Source organism: Acanthochromis polyacanthus, chromosome 2 (assembly GCF_021347895.1).
Source record: "Acanthochromis polyacanthus isolate Apoly-LR-REF ecotype Palm Island chromosome 2, KAUST_Apoly_ChrSc, whole genome shotgun sequence".
Lineage (NCBI taxonomy): Eukaryota > Metazoa > Chordata > Actinopteri > Pomacentridae > Acanthochromis > Acanthochromis polyacanthus.
Genome location: NC_067114.1, coordinates 34,668,504 through 34,688,900, shown reverse-complemented (window position 1 = coordinate 34,688,900; position 20,397 = coordinate 34,668,504). Strand labels below are relative to the sequence as shown.

General features: G+C 40.8%; 1 protein-coding gene across 1 annotated transcript in view; it reads right to left on the bottom strand.

Annotated features, from left to right (window-relative positions):
- Positions 1-19,787, bottom strand: part of LOC110961812 (CD81 antigen-like) — a 32,141-nt gene extending 12,354 nt beyond the window's left edge. The window contains exons 1-2 of the mRNA XM_051942823.1: positions 19,576-19,787; positions 4,881-4,995 (exon numbers count right to left, since the gene is read on the bottom strand). Of these exons, the coding sequence (XP_051798783.1) occupies positions 4,881-4,995; positions 19,576-19,641 (181 nt within the window). The 5' untranslated portion in view covers positions 19,642-19,787. The remainder of the gene's footprint in view (positions 1-4,880; positions 4,996-19,575) is intronic.
- Between the last annotated feature and the right edge of the window lie 610 nt (positions 19,788-20,397).

Sequence of the window (20,397 nt, the reverse complement as noted above, 5' to 3'; positions counted from 1 at the left end):
TTACAGATACCTCTGTGAATGTAGGTACCACAAATCCACAACAGGTGAAAGAGCTTGTGCCCCGTTTAAATGACTCGGGTCATCTGTGAATCATACACAAATTAAATGGTACTCATTGATCTTCTGTCTAGAAGTCAATATAATTATTTGTCAGTATTGAGGTAAATGCTTTCTATTTTAAGAATTTTCTCACTCCCACAGTGCATGAAAATTGTGATTTGCTCATTTAGAAAACTGAAGAGAGATCACCGAATTGTGAAGATCTGTGAGTGATTCAGAGCACAGGTCAGATAATTCCAGAAATGGCATCTCCGCAATAACTGGGACTGCAGTGTAATGTGTCCAGAATAATTTGAACACCATCCATGTAACATCAGCAAAATGTGTTCCATTATCCATTCTGCTTGGTTTTAGTGACCAGCTAATGCAACAGTATGAGAGTGCATTTTACAAAGTACAGTCCCACTGGTATTTATAATTTTTTCCAGCAGCAGTGTTAGCTTTAGAAAAGTTTCCGCACATTTTGCCTCAGGCTTGGTGTCATCGCCAACCATGCAGCATGGCTCCCTAGTTTTCTGCATTTTCAAATTTCACAAGGAACAACAGCTCAGGTTATTGGCGGGACAGTAACCCGAAATTGATGTTTAGAATATCCTTTGTACAACCGCCTTTATTTTTCACTTCTAAATGAATCTGAGAAATCTGTAGCTTTACTTAAAATCTGTCTGATCATCTGACTGGTCATGCTTTTCCTCCATCAAATTTCTTTTCAATGGTGTTGCTGTTTTCAAATACATAACTGAGAATGATGCATGTGTTTTCTGGTAAAAAGGTCAGTATTTCTAACCAATAGCTGGAAACCATTCTCGAAATAGTTGCCAACTTTGTCACAAAAGCTGATATGGTTGTGTAATCTTTCTTCCTCAGAAATCTGATCTATCTGGAAAGAAATATTACTAAACAGGTACTGAGACGTTGAGTTTGAGTTACATTAAAGGTTTTTTTTTTTTTATTTATAGTTCAATATCCAAGTTTTACAAGAATTTTTTTTTAACAGATTGCTTATCTTTGATTAAGATAACTTCTTCTACCTCCAAGTTTGTACGGTTCTGAAAACAGATCTCAGTGATACGTACAGAAGTATAAAGTGTATATGTGTTCATAGTGAGTTTATATAGGCGAGAGAGGGGTCACTGGGTAATAATGTCTGTGAGTGAGTAGGGGGAAAGAAAGAAGAGAAGCAGATGTAGGAAAAAAGGGGGCAGACAGAGAGAAGAGGGGAAGGACTAAGGGAAAAATAAGGAGACCCAAGGCGGCTTGAGCATTAACCACAACCAGATGGGGAAGTAATGTGGAGCGACAGTGGAAAGAAAGTGAGCAAAGTGAAGGGAAAGAAAGTCTCACAGAGGAGGGAGGAGGAGGGGTGGGGCTGGTGAAGAGCAGGAGGAGGAGGAGGGAAGGCCAGTGAGGAATTTTTTCCTAAACCGACAAGGTTTTTTTCTCCCCTTCTTGGGACTGAGAGGGAGGCTTTATGTAATGGGGAGGATGCAATCACTGAGGTTGCTCCAGAGAAAGTCCCCAAACAGCTCCTCTCTGATGAGGAAGCCTTTTTTCTTTAAGCAACCACAACTATGCAGCCGTAGAAGTTGACAAAACACTGATCCACATCCCCTCCACTTTTTCTTTATTTCACACATAGGCAGGAGACGTTTTCTCACATTTAGTTCTGGATTATAGCAATTCTGTATTTTCCTATCATCCTACTTTGCCTGTATCTTCATCCTTACATGGAAGATGACTCAGGTTGTTTACACATAAGGGAGGAAATGAGTCGGGTAATGTCACAGTTGCTAATTTCATGTGGGAGAGGAGAGCAAGCCTCTACCAGAGTCATATGATGCCCTGTGAGTCCTCTGTTAGTCCTGGTCACAAGTAGCTGGCAATCTGAGTGAGGCCGAGCCACGCCTAATTCATTGGAACATGCACTCAGCGAGCACTTTAGAAACACCACACTAATGGTGGGGAAGACCTCCTTTTGCTCTCTAAACAGCCTCAGTTGTTGAAGGCATGAATTCCACAAGATGCTGGAAACATTCCTTTGACATTCTCCTCCATGTAGACATGATTGCATTACATAATTTCTGCTCGCTTGACAGCCGAGCAATCATGCTGCGGATATCCCATTGTACCACATCCCAAAGGTGTTCTACTGGCTTCACTGCAGAGGCCACTGAAGTACTGAGAATTAATTTTCATGTTTATGAAATCAGTTTTAGATGACGTAAAAGATGCCCATGGCGAGCATACTGTGGTATTAAGTGGATTTAGAACAAAGACTGACTGACCCAAGGGGCCCAAAGTGAGGCATGTGCAATGCCTGGTGAATGTATTTCACACCAGTTTAATATTTTTACACCCAAGTTAGTGAGGATCTGTATGTCCAGTGCTTTACTGCTGCTATGCTGCCTGGACATTGTTCAGTAGAAGTTAAAACAATAAGTCAAACCACTAATGATTTAATGAACAGAAAATTAATCTGCAACAATTCAGAATTGATTAATTAACTATATTACTGTGTTGTGTAAGCATAGTACACTTGTGGTTAGAGTGGTTATCAATGGGTAAGTTAAAGAATTACGGTGGCATTTGAACTGAAAACAAACCTTAAAACAGCTTTCAGGCAATGGTTAAAGATGATCTTTTTACATAGCTGGAGGGAACATGTAGGAGCAAGACCAAGGCCCCCCCTTTTTTTAGATATGTAAGATAGGGGAAGTGAGATAAAGCAAAGACTTGCACAACATCTATTTAAAAAAAAAAAAAGAAGAAAGCTAGTGAGTCACCTGGAATCGTGACAGTCCATGTCTGAGGCTGGCATGTCTATAATGAAGCGACTCCGATCACAGCTTAACAGAGTGCCGTGACTCAAAATCATTAATTAGACCCTCCAGAAAAACGTGATTATGCGATCGCATGAATTCCCGCATTAATCACCAAAATGCCGCTGATTATGCGGGGGTCAATGATTTCCCAAAAGGCCTCATAATCCCCGCAAAACAACGCATAATTCCCACAAGAATCTCACATTTCCACAAAAAAAAGAGAAATATGCGGATCCCGCTTGATTTCACAAATTTCTGCATAAAATGAGAAAACTATAACCAATATAAATGGAGTTGTGAGTGAGTTTTTATGTGACGCCTGGCCTGACGTCATCAGTTCGCGCATTTACACACACACACTAGAAGCACAAGCTGATGCGGAGCGCGGCGCCAGTGTTGCCAATTTAGCGACTTTCTCGCTAAATCTAGCAACTTTCCAAAGCGTCCTAGTGACTTTTTTTGGTCAAAAGCGACTAGGGACAAATCTAGCGACTTTTTCTGCCATTTTGGAGACCGACAGGAAAACTCGGATCATTCTGCAGTTACTGTCCTCAACGAGCAGCAGGTGCTGCTGTGAGCTTCTCCCCCTCCCAAAGCACAGGCTGTCAGTCCAGTAACCCTGCAGCAGTCCCAGTGTCTGATGAGAGGACACGTCACTCCGCAGCCAGACGGCAGGTGAATCGCACATGCGCATATTTGCATATTTCACAACTATTTGCATACTTTGCAACTTTCCGCAATTTCCTTGCATAAAATGGCATAAAAAAAAAAACACGCATATTTATTCACATAATCAAGGATTTTAGATCGCATAATCAAGGATTTTTGCCCGCGTTCTTCTGGAGGGTCTAATTAATGCTGTCACCTCAGCACTTATTCAATTGAAGTAACAGTTTTGTGGATTCTGTAATAAGCTAATTTTCACAATGTAATCTTGCATAAATGAATTGTTTTATATGACACATTCAGAAACACTGGATGTTACCAGAGCATCTCAAAACAACTCCTCCCTTATTTTACACTTTATTGACAGCCATTAGCCAAGGCTAGCATGCTAAAATATGTTGAATGGCCATACAGGCTGTCGTCACCTCCGATAACATTATTTTCATATCACCTGTCTATTCCACACTGTGTGACTTTCTCACACACACTGCGTCTAGCGAAAGACAGAGCTGCTGAACCTTTTAAGAACATAAAAGAAATAAATATCTTAACCTTCCAGATCTTTAAAGACTAAAGTAAGTCAACTTGTTCTGGCCATGAATACTTTATGAACAGTCATCATAGCATATATCACTTCCCTGTTATTCACTGCAGCACACGGAAAGATGAAATATCGCCGACATATTCTATTAAATACTATTAATGGAGGTGATATGCCAGTACTCATTTCAAGATATGACCATAGGCTTCTACTGATACAGTGACACACAAGAAGGAAATGTATTTGTTTAAGATAGGCATCACTGAAGAGGTCTCTTCACTGACCAGTATAGTAGAAAGCAAACCTGCTTTATTTGGCTTTGACATTAATTCCCCCGTCATTCAAACTGATCAAATAAAGCTGCCAGGAGACGCTAAATATTAATGTGTCTTTTTAAATTGTCTGAACAATCTAACATGGATATTAGGCTTGTACTGATTAGCAATTAGATCAACTATTGACAATTGAAAACACAATGCCACTTGTTCAGATATTAAATACACTGTTGTTGCAGTGAAATTTCAACCACATCGATCTGTTCTAAGGCTTCTTTTTTTTTTCTTTACATACAAGACGATTTAAAGGTTTGCCTTTTCTTCTCGCTTTACCTTTCCGCATCGATGTTCTGAATGTCACGTAAATTAATGCCAGCTCTCATATACAGTGTTTGCGCAAGTGGAAAAATGCAAATAATCGTAAATCCTACAAACACCAAAACAGATTTTCCATAAAACCTAGACAGTATGAAGGTAGACAGAGACAGACAACAAAGAACCAGATGAAATACATACTGAAGTAGAAGGTGCTGGGGGCTTGGGCTTCATCTAATTTAAGCTCCAGCAGGCTGCTGATCTTGTGGTCATGTCTCAGCCACAGGGCCACACCCAGGATTACACCTCCTGCCACCTGTAAAACACAATGCATGCAGTTTCATCAGAAAATTGAATTTCATTAGGTACATGCACTACATTGTGCTTCTGACATTTGTATCTGTATGTACATTTTTTGGGCATATAGAGAGTTTATATGAAAAGAAGTCATTGTTATGCATATAGCCCAATATCACAAATCTTCTTCAAACGGCTTTTTATGTGTTCAGCATACAACTGATTGTGTTCTTAGAGCTTCAATTTAGGAAAAAAAAAACAGCCCAACAACTCTTTCACAAACAAACTAGACCAGCCCTCAGTAGATGGCAGAACCACGCCCAGACCTCTAACTCCACAACTGAGCAGGGGACCTTAGACCGATCTGCAGTGCAAAGTTTGATTATCCTGACTTCAGCACTTACAGAGATATCTGAACAGACATACATACATACTTACCCAGCCAGCCAGATACCGAAGCGAATGCAGTAACCCCGCTGACGTATACGTCAGGCGTGGTAAATAATGACAGAACCTTCAGAAAGAGCACTCAACAGATGTGTGTAAAGAAAACCACAGTAAAGGACGCAGTAGATTTACAGTACAAAGAGAACAATAAAACGATAAGTTTTAGCAAACATAGAATTTAATGGAAGTTTTTATAATTTTATGATGTTTGCCATCACAACATTATGCGTGTGTTTAATGTTTGGATTTTCATCATATACCAAGCAGCAGGACTACATGAAGCCCACTAAGGGTCAGAGTGGGAAATTTTTGTCTTTACTATTTTTGTGTTTCAGTAAGTTCTCCTCATCTACTTAATCTACTTTGATCCATATGAACAATTGGTGTGTTAGCTCAGACTCTTAAAATGCTGCCAACTAAGGGAAACACTCTGCAGATAAAACAGAAAGGAAAAATAATGTGACACTTCATGTAATGCACAGAGTGCTCATTACTCATTTTAAATGGCCATAGCTGCAGCCACCAGCTGTGCACAGCAGCAGCTACTCTGGCTGTGACATGGTTACTATTTGGACTTCAGCTGCATTTCTGTTTAAAACTCAGCTGGGTTAGATGTATCAAGCTGCCCTGTAAGTAGCGCCACAGGAGCTGAAGAGTACAGTAGCTTCAATAACATGTTCAGCCAATTCTGTAATAGATATCTGTCATTTTTGAACAGATAACTTGAATGACTCTATATTAATAGAATTAATGATTCCAGGACGAGTCTTATACCTTGCAACGCTTGAAAAGACACACAAAATAGTTATTTTCTTTGGAAGGAATTCAGATCTGTGTAGGGCTGCAACTAACGACGCGTCGACTAATCGTCTGAGCACGATACGTCATCAAAAGCGGAAGTGAGCACGCACTGCAACAGAAGTGCAACATTCCTAAATCCTAGCCGCCACTCCTCCAAATTTCTTTCTTTCTTTTTAATTGTCGCAAATTCACCACCGCCGCGTGTCTCCACCTTCACAGCAGAATCCTGTGCTGTGTCTGGTACTCGTGAGTACTAATGTAAACTAGGGCTGGACCCGAATATCCCGAATATCCAAATATTCGTTTGCTATGGCACTATCTGGATATTAATTTGGTATCCGAATATTCGCCCCCCCCGGACGTTACCGGGCGGACAGAATATGCTGCGTTACTGTCTTTCCTCCGCCTTCGGCCCACATCGGCACTTACCAGCTCTTCTCGTCTTGTGATCACATAAACATATACACATATGTCTATGTGATCGCCCCCTCCTCCCCCCAGACGAAAAAATTCGGAGGTCGTCTCTTCCCTGCGCCTTCGGCCCACTTCGGCTCATCCATTCATGTTTGTAAACACCAACCAAATGGCCGGGTGGCTGCCGACTCTGAAGTCACGCTTCACTTCGTTGCATAAACACACTATTCGGGCCGTCTCTGTCTCTGCCACAAGCCGCCGCTGCGCCGCACCAACCCCCCGACCCCCCCGACCCCCCCGACCCCCCCCCCCATCCCGAGCTTGTTCAAATTTTTATTTTTTTAAATTTATACATTCAGCCTTTAAAAAGCTATTTTCAACTGGCCATTCAATAAATAGATTGTAAAAGTAAAATCTGCAGTCAAATGCCATTTGTTTACTTCACCACAGCTCCCAGAAAGCTTGCTGCCGCTGCTGAAAAAAATCCTAGAGGAAACACTGCTTCATGCAGACAATACATGACACTGCCGACCGAGTATACATTTTTGGTTATCATTATCCCTCATACAGCCAAAATAATTCCACACAGCTGACGCTACACTTCTTTTGCAACCAAATCTTCCTTTTCCGTGTTTCGTTCCCGTTTGTTGCCTCTTTTGCAGTGCACATCTGGAGCCTGCTTGTCAACAAACTGTGTCTTTTAAGCAAAGATTTTTCAAGAAATCCCTGTGTATCCAAGAAAGCTATAATTGCACATTTTATCTCACCATCATAATGATGCATTTATGGTTTCCAATTTCAGAAGCGCTCTGCCAAAGCTCACAAGTGTGATTACTCTTCACTCGAGCTGATGCAGACGATGCTTGATGTTACAAGTGCAACAAGTCATTTGCATGTAAGAGGGGAAACCCAGTTAATCTGTTGAAACATCCAGCAAAAATACAGTCACAAAACCAAACAGAAAAATACACATCATGGCTATTCAGAAATGTAGAGCAGAGGGAATTTAGAGATTTCTGGGCTGCAAGCAAATTCTGTCTTGCTCTTATTTGAATTTTTCCCTAACTGAATATTGGTGTTAATAGAAATAGAAAATAGACATCAGCGGTTATGTTAAATATAGCCCTGTACTGTCAGGAAAAAGTCCTTCATTTAATTTTTACTTCAAAGTGAAGAGTGACAGTTTTCATCAGTACAATGTACTTTAATTTACTTAATATCTGCTCGAGATGGAGCTTTTCATTCTCACACAATGCTTTATAGTTTTAATGAAACACATTGTATAATAACTGATTACAAAAGAAAGAAAGACGGAAGAAAGAAAGTCTGCTCATTATCTTGTTACATCTTGTTTGATCCAGTCAAAAACAGTTATGTTCAGTTAGTCAAATTAAGATGTGTAAGCAGACAACTTTGTTGCTAAATTTGATTAATTTCAGATTCAATATAAAGGGCGTTTGACATTTTTTATTTCTTACAAAAGCCACAGTAAATAATTACTCTGCCAAGGAACGCGGCAGAGTTATGTGACGATCGGTGTTGGTTTGTCTGTCTGTCTGTCTGATCGCAACATTACTCAAAAACAGACTAGCAGATTTGGATGGAATTTTCAGGAAAGGTCAGAAATGACGCGAGGACCATCTAATTAGATTTTGTTAGTGATGTGGCCAATAGTCTGGATCCACAGATTCATTAAAGATTTCTGCATCATTGCGAGATAGCGTCACTGTGACTATGACAACAAGTCAACACTACGTCAGCTGCCTGCTGACGATCACATGATTGTGATCCTACTACAAATCGAACACTGCGGACCATAATTTGTTTAAAGATTTCATCCATCGGAAATCATACAGCAACTGAGCAGCTTTGGCGGACTTCTGCACTCTGAGGGCTTTTCTTGTTATATTATACATTGCAAAATATATTAAGAACCTTCCAGATCTTTAAGGACTAAAGTAAGTCAACTTATTCTGGCCATGAATAGTTAATGCAGACCCATCATAGCATATATCACTTCCCTGCTGTTCACTGCAGCACAGGGAGAGATAATATATCACTGGCATAGTCTATTAAATACCATTAATGGAAGCGATATGCCAATACTGGTTTCGAAATATGACGATAGGTCTCTAATGATACAGTGACACAAGAAAAAAATGTATTTAAGATAGGCATCACTGAAGAGGTCTCTTTCACTGATAAATGTAGCACTATTCACTATTCCATTGTAAGACTTTTTTACATACAAGAAGGCCTAAATGTTTGCCTTTTCTTCACACTTTACCTTTCTGCTTCACATTCACCAGTTAGATGCAGTTTATTTAATGCTAAATAGTTATGTGGATGGCATCAGTTATTCTTGCAATAGGGATTTTTTTTTTTACAGAAGACTCAAGAGCATCACCTCTGCCTCTATATTCTATTCTCTCTGTACTGTGTGAAGGACACCTGGGTTGTGGATACTTAGTTCAAAAGTCATTGGGACATTTTGTGCTGACATTTTGGAAAATATTGTTTGTACCAAGAATTAGATGTGGTTTGAAGGGTGATAAAGGAGGTATTGTAGTTAGCCTAGTTTACAAGTCAGGAAGAGGGGAGACACTAGTCTGGCCCTCCATTTAGAGCTGCAACCAGGTTCCAACCTATTTTCATTGTCCATTGATCTGTCAGATTTTTGATGAACTGATTAGTTGCTTGATGGATAAAATGCAAGAAAATGTTGAAAAAAGTCGACCGTTGTTTCCAAAAGCTGAAAATCCACAATCTAGGGTTAGGGTTCCCTCTTCTCGTTGATTTAATTTCGTCGTTTCTGTGAATGCTCCATAGGCATGTTGTGTATCGGCCTACTCTTGTATTTGAGCCTAAAATGCTGTCAATAATTTCCACCGCAGCCTCCACAATTCAAAGAAGAAAGATGTAGAAAAATATGTGCAATAAAAAAATTAAATAAAATACCCCCCAATCACCGAGATGCAGATTCGCACGGGACTAGTATTATCCCAGGACGTTGGGGTTTGGCAAAATATAGTAGGTAATTTACAGGGGAATAATTACTTTACCAATTACCGACACGTCGCATTCGCACAGGATTAAGATCACTGACCTCCTCCACAGTTATTACAAATTAGCAGAGGTCCCCAGGTAATACTAATCTCGTGCGAATAGGGAAAAAGGGAATAGAGGGAAAAAGGCAACAGAAGCCTGTGATAGTCTTTACTTGACAAAAAAATTCAGTCATTTAATCAATTGTGAATCGATTGTGCCCGCCATGATTCCACTAAACACTTTTCTGGGGGAATACGAGCAAAATATGAAATAGGAATTTTTTACTGAAAATTACTGCTGGTGGTTTTCACTGACACAAGCCTTACCAAGCCTTTGTCATACTTCAAGACAAAGAACATGTGGCTAAGAGAATATCTAAATTGTATTTCAGAAATTCTTCATATCCCTTGACTTTCTGCACACCTCTACAGTGTTGTAGATTTTGATTTGTCTCTTATCTGATAAGATTTCACATGTGGCAAACAGAAAAGATTGGAGACAGTTTAAAAGGCATGCATGCAAGATCCTTAAAATTCACTGTACAGGACAAAAAAGCATGTAAAGGGTGACAACATCATGCTTTAGGGCTGTTTATCAGCACCAGGGTCAAGGACACTTGTCAGAATTGGGGAACACATAAATACAGCCAAATGCAGAGCAGTCCTTGAAAACCTGCTCCGCAGTGCAGCAACTTCAGATTGGGGAAACTTTTCAGCATGACAATGACTCGAAGCATACAGCCACAACAATGCTGGCGTGGCTTCAGAACAAGACTGTCACTGTCCTTGAGTGGTCCAGCCATAGCAACATGTGCAGAGACCTGCAGATGGCAGTCCATAGACACTTCCCATCCAATCTGACAGAGCTTGAGAGCATCTGCCAGAAAAATTGGGATAAACTGTCCAAATCCAGAGATGTGTAAAGAGTCATAGAGACTCAAAGAAGTAATTGGTGACAACAAATTTCTACAAAGTACTGTACTAATTGTCTGAATCCCTTGTGACTTTAACATTTGAATTCCTAAAAACGCATTTCCATGTTGTCACTATGAGTTACTGAGGGTATACTGATGTGGCACATTGCCAATTAATTAACAAATAAGTATAAAATCTACAACACAATAAAATGTGCAAAAGGTGAAGGAGTCTGTGGAGTGTTGGTAAATGCTATTGTGATGTCAGCGCCCATGTCAACCACAGTTCCAGAACCTGAGTTGAATTTGTGAAAAAAAAAAGCTTCCAAAGGCCAAAGCTTACACCTGCTGCAGGCTTCATTCACAATATGGTCTAAAAATTACTTAATTTATGGATTTCCAAGAAAACAACAAGGCAACATATTTCTGTTGGTGCTATTTGGAAAGGCAGACAATGGTAGACAGCATTTAATGTAGTTTGTATGTTTGGATCTTTTACAGCAACACAATCTTTGCTGTTATTTCTCATCTTTACATTTGGGTTGTTCAGGGCAATTCGTCCCATAATCAGTAACACGTTCTTGGCTCCAGTTACTGGTCAGCTGCTGTTAGTGCTACAGTCTTAGACAACGCCAGCAACAGCAGAGTCTAATTTAGTTCGGTGTAAAAGTCCTGCTGTTCTGCAGTTGATGGAATTGATTTTTGAACTGCAACGTCGTCTGATGGCGAAGACGAAGACTGTGCTGTGAATTCAACAGTAGTAGCTGGTATGTGGCTGTACTATATTCACCATGTCCATGTTGTACTTGTTGTGCAATACACAGACCAAACCTTTTAACTTTGTTAAGAAGTTAAATAGAAACTTGGATTTCTTTTTATTTAAGCATTTAGATTACTTTAAAAATGTGTAAAATAGTTGACAGACTAATCAAAAGAAAAATAGTTGTCAGTGGCCTCCCTACATTTCAGAGGTAACAAGGTTCACAATCTGACAGCAACTGACTGGCTGGCCCACAAAACAGCATCTGAGGGGAAAACATTCACGGAAGCACGAGCGGAAGATACAAAGGTTTGTATAATCTAGATATTGTCTGTAAATGTACCACTGTAAGTCATAAACCAGTTGGGATTTGAATGTCTGCTGGACTACAAGTATAGCATGTGTCCTAAAAAAGGTCCTGCAGCAACAGACAGCAGAAGCCAAATGATGCGTTTTCTGAACTAGGAGATTTAGTAGAACCTTGAAATGAACCATTAACTTGAAAATGAGCAAAACATGTCGCATTTTAAACCAGCTGACACTAGTTTCCATGAACAGATTTTAACCAAAACAGCCTCACCCACCCCTACTCCCTCTCCATTCTCCTTCTCTGTTATTGAGGCCCATTCCAGAGCGAAAGCAAGCTGCTGCCTAGCAACCAGATCAACACCATAACTGGCAAGAGTGCAGAAATTCGACACACGCAGCTACAGCACCGCCACAGAACTACTTAGGGCTGGGCTGTGATCTCTCAGAATTTCCTAAGACGTGCTGTTTGACCGGCCACTTTGTAAATCACAGTGTTCACAGTCATTCCAGACAGGCGATCTCTGGGAGAAAACTAGGAGGACACTGTTAGTTTAACAGCTGATTGTTTAAAAAGTTGTGCTACAAGTGAAATAAAAGAGCTACAAACATAAGTACAATGTCTGGCTTCACTCTCACCTCACAGCATGCAAGATGTGGATATAAAAGGTCAGACTGATAGTTTGGGAAATGTACACGGAATAGCAGACGCCCCTCATCTAACCAAACTGTGAGTGAGTGTGTCTGAGTGAGTGAGAGGGTGATTGAGTGGGTGAGAAAGTGAGTGAGAGAAAAAGAGGAAGAGAGAAAGAATACAGTTTTTTATAATTGTGTAATATGACCGTGATCAGCACAACACAGCTACACCTACAGACACGTCAGGTAATGAGTCCTCACAGCCCCAGGTTAGCGGCACAGAACGGTACAACTCTGACACACACTCACCTGCCTGTGCTTTTGTATTAGCCAGCATTAAACCGATTAATCACAAGTCCACAAGATGCTACTTGAACTATAAAGCCCCTTTCAGACATGCGCTCCATTCAGTTAATCTGACACCAGTGTAATGTGTTGGTTTCATGTGTGAATGTGCAGCTTGGTTACATTTCTGTAAAAGTCGTGCTGGTAATGTTTCTAAGTCTGACCTAGTAACACTTCTGTAAAACTTCCAACACAGCACAAGTCTGAACTGAACCATCACATTAATGGACAGACATGCACAAGCAGTGGTACTTTGAGTTGTGTGAAGTGATTTAGGGAAGGATTCTTTCCACATTTCAGCACCAATATTCAACCACAGACATCACACAGAGCTTTGTACACACACTTTGCTCTACAATTTTAAATCTATTAGACAACAAGATTAAAAGTATAAACAAATCTTTACTGCGATGAAAACGAACACTGAAAGCCTAAAGATCAATGACACTCTCCAAGAATGAATGAGTATTTTCTCCAGAATAAGCTAACAGCAGCTTTTGTCCAGCCAATTAGAACTACTGTCTAAGTTTCACACCTGCAGCATAAAGATCCATAAGTGTCTCTCCACAAAGACAGAGCTAGAAATAAATTCTTAGAATTAATATAATATAAATGCTATCAAATCCAGTAACAATTTGGATCACACTGAATTGAAGAGGTCTCACAGTAAACCTTGTGGTGTGGTCCTAACACTTCTGGGCTACAACACATACCTGTACATGTCTTAGTGATAATAAAAGTAATAATTTTCTCACCCAAGTGAGTGCTTTCTCTAACTAGAAAAGCACTCAGAGAGTGCAGACCTCCGCAAAGGATAGAGAGGAAAACAGCAAACCCATGCAGTAAAGGATCATGAGCTGGAATCGAACCTGCGTCTCTGTCACAGTTCTGTTTACGAATCACCTTCTTAACCACTTGAACTTTCTGGACACCTTGCTGTGATTTGTTGGATGACATACTAACCTATGACGTTTTTGTCATATTTTGGACCACATACTAAAACATACTAAAAGATTCAAAGTGATCCAGAATCCAGGATCCTTTCCAGATTGCCACCAAAATTAAATCAGCTCTTCCTCTTACCATAGTCTACATCCCCTGAAAATTTCATCTGAGTCTGCCCAGGCGTGATTTTCCTGTTAGTTTTGTTGTCCCCATTAAGGGAGCACAATATACATTTTTATGCTTCTTTAAAGCTGATAACTTCAGAGGAACTCTATCAGCCAGATCAAGTTAAACCTCCTATGTTCCTTTATTAAGGATCACCAACCTGGAAGAGAGTGTTTGTATCTTCTACAGGTATTTGACAGATATTGAGACTGTGATATGAGTGATGATTTTAGTAGGAACAGCGTTTTTGGTATTCCTTTTCCACAGAAAAAAGGAGGAATTGTTGTTGCAGTCTATACCAAACAAGTTCCCGTATGTCTAGGCAAAATCTGATTCATGTATAATAGTATGTCCGTCCTGGGTAAGACATTAAACTGCAACCAAATAGAATGAATAGGTCTTGTGCAGGACTAGTAAGTCCCATGCTAATGCCTACAAAATATGCACAGGTGACTGCTATTCTTCACCCTATGTCTAGTGGGTCAGGTCGGCGCCATAAAACCGAGATTCCCCAGATATCTGGAGTTAGGGACTCCACATATGGACAAATAGGCAGCTGTGAGACAGCAATACAGGTTTATCTCACCCAGGGCCACCAGTGGATTGAGAAAGGATGGCAGGTGAACGATTTCATAAAGTACAACAGCTGGCACACATCGCCTAAATTAGCCTAGTATTGCAGGTTATAGTAGTTCTAGGGGCCTGCTACAACTAATAGCCTCTTAGTACACACCATGATGATGATAATAGTATGTTGTGACTGTTGTGACTACATCAACAAGTTGCCTGAAATCTGGATATTGTACAAAACATATTTTTTAATCTTTTGTCAGGAAATCAAAATTGGGAAAAATAATGGCATACAGTACTTACAAACTACACTAGAAGTTGGGGTACCTGTATAGCTCAATGGGTTAACCAGGTGAACCACGTATGGTCTCTGACGCAGACTCTGACCCTTTGCTGCATGTCTTCCCCACACTCTTTTCCCCCATTTCCTATCTCTCTCTCACTTTGACTATCAAATAAAACCGAAAATAGACAAAAATAAAAGCTACACTAGAAGTTGTCTTAGGTTGCTAGCTCATAGGCACATACTGGGGCTAACATACAATACAGCAGGCAGACCATGAGCACCACTTTCAGTAACTAAAAATATTTTTGGCAGATGCCAACAAGGCATTCTCGAACAATCTGTTGCTCAGTCAGTCACTATATTTGCTGTCACACATTCCACACCAAGAAAACTGTCTACACAGATGGACCGGCATCATCAGGTTTACTACTACTTGCTCTTCCCAAAGAGTGCATACCTACTGGTGGTGGTGGTGGTGCAGGCGGATCAGGCTCCCTCTGTGCCAAACCCAACCAAGACTACCATGATGAAAGTTTAAATGTGTTGCAAGACAGGAAAAACAGTTTCAACAGTTCGGACTGACTGATGACTCGAAAGGCACAAGTGAAAGAAGAAATTAGGCTGAAACTTACTTCAAATACATTTCAGTGTCAGACAGAGCAGCTCAAGTTTCCCTGCCAGCTCTCCCACCAGCATCTATTTCTGCCTGCTGCTGAAGTGGGATAGAGAATGTTGGCCATGCTGGAGGTGGGGGTTGGGGTCTTGTCTGCAGTTCACACAAGACTCCTACCACACCATGCCACACCCACACTACAGTGAGTCACACATCCCACAACACATTATACTCCCATTTCTGTTTGGTCATCATTACAACTAATTTGAAGATTAGAAGAATTACATTCTCCTCAGTGAGTTTCTTACAATGAACAGTCTACAAATCCTACAGTCCTACAAAGACAAGCTGCTTTCTCCCTGTCCTCAGATTATTTTACACCACAACTTGCCACTTCTTTCTTACCAAAGCTTTTCGTACTTATTCAAACTGACACAACCTACTGAAGAACAGTATGTCATATAGTTACATCAACCAGAATCTAATGAGGTCTGAACAAGAATCTGGTGGCAGTTGTTGGGCTGTGTGTTTGGCCAATGTCTGAGCAAATCACAGTCACACAGTCCAGATTAAGGCAAGATGGAGGGTTTTTACTGTTACACTCTACTGATAGACTTTATTCTAATAAAAAAAATATGGTTGTTTATATAGTCATTGATATTTAATATAACTGAAGGAAAGGAACCCTAATGTTAGTAAGAGAGAAATGAGAGTTAGGAAAACAACAGAAAAAGAAACAAAACAGAATGTCTTTTCTTTAATTCTAAGGCCCAGCTTATACTGAAATATCAAGAAACACGTGAAGTGACCACCACTTCTGGATGGTTCTGATTATCTGAACATTATTTAATTTTATTTATATAGCATCAGTTCACATCATAATTAATCTCAGGGCACTTCATATAATAAGGTCAAGACCTTATATTATCGAGGGAAAACCCATAAAATCCAAAAAAATCTAATCCACAAAAAAGCACTGTTGTGGATACCAGCGTAGCGCAATGAAACCATCTCATGTCTAAAAAAACATAACAAACATCAATGCAACGCATGCAGAACATCCTGTTCAAAGCCAACATCAGCTGACATAAAATAAATACCAGGAATTGCCCAGTAAAGTTTCTAGGGTCAATATCGATAATTGCTAAACGATTTTTGGAAACAATATACATTGAATGTCATATATTACCAGAATGGGATAGCAGGGAACCTGTAACTCATATCTCAGCTTCTTCATCAATAACAACTGCTGTAACTGAATATGTAAAACAGAAATGTGGTAGTGATATTAAAGTGTCACATGACGCCAAAATGCTCATCTCTGTTTATTGTTAGATAGATTAACTGAGGTTCTCTCCTTTTCTTGCACGTCTGTCTGCTGTTTCACTTTTTCTTATTTTTTCTCTCTTCTATTGCCCATTATTACATTATTCCAAAGCATTATTAGTTTTTTCTAGAAACTGTTTCAGAGTAATCTGTGGCTGTCTCCTAACCAGGCGTAAACTAACCGTGACGTCACCCGTTGGTTTCAACGCCGAGAAAATGAAGCCCAGATTTTGCTACTTCCTGGTCGCCGTTTTGGATTTTTTGGAGCCAGTGACGTAAAAAGCGTCATCAAACAGACTGGAGCAACTCGGGGTAGGATTGGCTGAGGACTCTCTTATCCCGCCACATTTTACTGCAGAGGCTTCTGTTGCTGTCTATCAAGTATAGCCACGCCCCCTTGCTCCGTCAACTTTAACGATTTATTTAAAATTCAGTAGTGATTTATTTTAAGATCGGCCACCTGATCTCTCATTTTGACCATGAAAACTAACGGGAAAAAAATCCTGAGCTGTAGAAAATCAGTCTATCAAATTTTATTTTTCCGAAAATGAATTGGGGTCTATGGAGAAAAAGCTTTTTGGAGCCAACCCTAGTGGACGGCGGGATATTGCAAGTTTTTGACACTTCCGGGTTGGCTTCAATTCTGGAGCCAGATGCTACGTCCACTATATATACAGTCTATGCTCCTAACTTTGCTGTTAACTGTTAACATAGCCTTTGATACTGTTAATGTAGCCAGTGTCCTGATTTGTAGAGACGACTGTGCTTTTTCAGTTTTTGTAGATTGTGTCTCTACTAGAGAGTTCATGCTTGTCAGTTAATGCTAATCTTACTTTAAAAAGATGTTAAGATGCTGTGGATAGTGTTAGTAGCAGGCTATAAGGTACAGCAAACCTCACAATGGTAGTGCTAGCTGAGCACTACTGGCATCAACTCAACCGCTCCAAGACTGAGCTCCTTGTCATCACAGTCAGTCCCTCTATGCAACAAGAAATCAACATCCAGCTTGAATTAACCCAACCCAAACCCACAAAATCTGCCAGAAACTTGGGTGTCATGATCAATGACCAACTAACCTTCAAGGCTCATGTGGCCTCTGTTGCTCAGTCGTGCCATTTTGTCCTGTACAACATCAGGAAGATCAGACCCTTCCTGTCTGAACATGCAGCACAACTCCTTGTACAGGCTCTCATAATATCACGCATCAACTACTGTAACTGCTTAATGGCAGGCCCGCATGCATGGTCAAACCTCTGCAGATGATGCAGAATGCAGCAGCACGTCTGGTTTTCAACCAGCCAAAAACAGTACGTGATCCCACTGTTCAGATCACTACAGAGGCTTCCAGTTGCTGCCTGCATAAAATTTAAAACTGTTACACTTACATTCAAAACTACAGTGATACAATGATACAGTGGTCGATACAGTGATACAATCTTCCTCCTACCTGAACTCTCTCATTCAGGTCTAAACTCCCTCCCACTTAGCATGCTCAGCCAACAAAAGGTGCCTGATACAACCACCACAACAGGTGGTGGAACGAGTTACCAAACTGTTTGATCTCAGTCTTTAAGAATATAACAAAAAAAACAACTCTTCACTGAGCACCTTTACACTTGACAGACGGTTACAAACTACACACAGCAATCCAACAGTGATCTGTCCGTCACAAGGTAGACCTGCCATAAAACATACTCTGTTCTATTGTCAATTTTATTCAAGATGGGACCATGATGTACAAAATAAAACCCAAGCTGCGTTGATGTAGACTTGAAACTAGTGATTGAGACCATATACTCAATAGAAGAATGTTGTGTAAGGTAACACAATGAGGGAGAAGTAGGGTCATTTTCTCATTGAGTTCTATACAATCTAACTTCTTTATGCAACCAAAGGAGTCGCCCTTTGCTGGGTGTTGGGAAGAATGCATGTTTTAGGCACTGAAAGGAGTGTATCTTGGTACCTGTTGGTCAAACTCACTGGATGTAGGGTGCAGGTAAAAGTCTACCCTTGGCTGTGTATTTCACGCAGTTTTCACCTCCCCTTATGCTATATGTGAAGTCCCGTCTGAATAATGACAGTGCTGACCGCACTGCCTGCAACAATCCCCCTCATCACCTTATAAAAACACCATGGCTGCAGCCTGTTCTTAGCTCCGCCCAAGACGACTGTGATTGGTTTAAATACAAACATACTGGAGCTTTACATGTTCCTATAGCACAATGAATCTATAAATCTTTGAAGACGTCTCTGTGAAATATGTAACCAACTCAACAATTCATTGTTTTAACGCTGAACTGCACCATTTTTTCATCAACTACTGATTTTTACACAATTAATGGAAAAACAGAGGAAAAAGCACCAAAGTAAATTGCGATTCGTGAAGGACATGACTGAGAATACTGTGGAAGATCTCCGGGACAGTAAATGTTTCCATGATCCATTACCCAGCACAGGCTTTGACTCAACCAATGGAAACCACCATGTCATCCCCCCACCACAACTCCTCCAGTTGGGTGGAGGATGGAATCCAAACAAAGCTATTCCCCAAACCCAGCCGACTTCCCAACACGCCTACAAACTACACGAACTACCAACTTCTCGTGGGTCTGTATAATTTTTAAACTTCCACCAGTGACCTAAAACTGCTCAGTCGTACGTTTTATCTCCAACAACACACACAAAAAATCTACGGACTTTGCCCTGACGGAGATAAAGACGCCGTTCGTGTCCAGCCATCTGCTCCAACACGCTGTTGGAAATAAAACCTAATTCGCGGTTCCTCTTTAATGTGAATGTACGGTTCTGTAAATTAACCACACACGCCTTTCTACCATTACTCTGACCACCCTCGTGCCGCCATAATGTCCCCCAGTGTCGAAAAACATCCAGCACCGTTACTAGCTAGGCAGAAGTGAAGCAGTCGTGTGAGGAGGATAATGTTGCTTCATTCAGCCTCAGAAACCGCTAAGACCGCTGCGCCACTACCGGGACACACAAAGCGGCGGAGAGCAGGCGGCTTACCCAGAAGATGAAGTTGACGAAGAAGAGCATGTACTTGATGAATTTGGTGCATCCTTCGACTCCCATGGTGCTCGGTAGACGTGTCGTCGGCGAAGAGTAGAAAGGAAGGCGGCGGACTGCTGAGTCTCAACTGGAGATCTTGACTGGAGCTCAGAGGCAACACCCAGACTCCCCCTCCTTCTCACCCAGCTCCCCCCTCATCCTCACCCCCTCCTCCTCTCCGAGCTTCCTCACCTTCCTCCCCCTCCTCCCCCTCCTCCCAGGCAGACACTCAGCCGTCCAATCACAGCGCTGCTCTACACTCCGTTTAGCATGATGTCAGTAAAAACGTGTGAATCACTGACAAGCTTGTTTTTTATAAGCGACTATAGGCTTGCTTTTCTGAAAAGTCCCTTGCCAATTTCATCAGTGGACTTGTTTTTCTAAAGTGTTGCTGCTTATTTACTGTTGCTTATGCATAATGAAAATGTATTTTATTTATATCAAGAATTTTGAAATTGAAGTTATTCAAAGTTTTTACGTTGACGACGTTTACTGTCACTTTACCGCAAGCAAAAATAAATGTATATATTTATGCTGTTGTAAAGAGGCCTGTCATTTACACAATGTGGCAGTTCAGCTGTTGGGCTTTTTTCAGGCTTGTTTCCATCATAGACTGTGGTTGCTTGTTTCTATCGAGAGATCTGGCAACACTGGTGTGAAGTCGTTGTTTGTAAAGTTACAGGGGTCCCCAAACTTTTTCCTGTGAGGGCCACATAACTTTTCCCTTCTCTGGTGGGGGGCCGGGGTCAGTTTGTAACAGAAAAAGTGTGGTGATCGCAG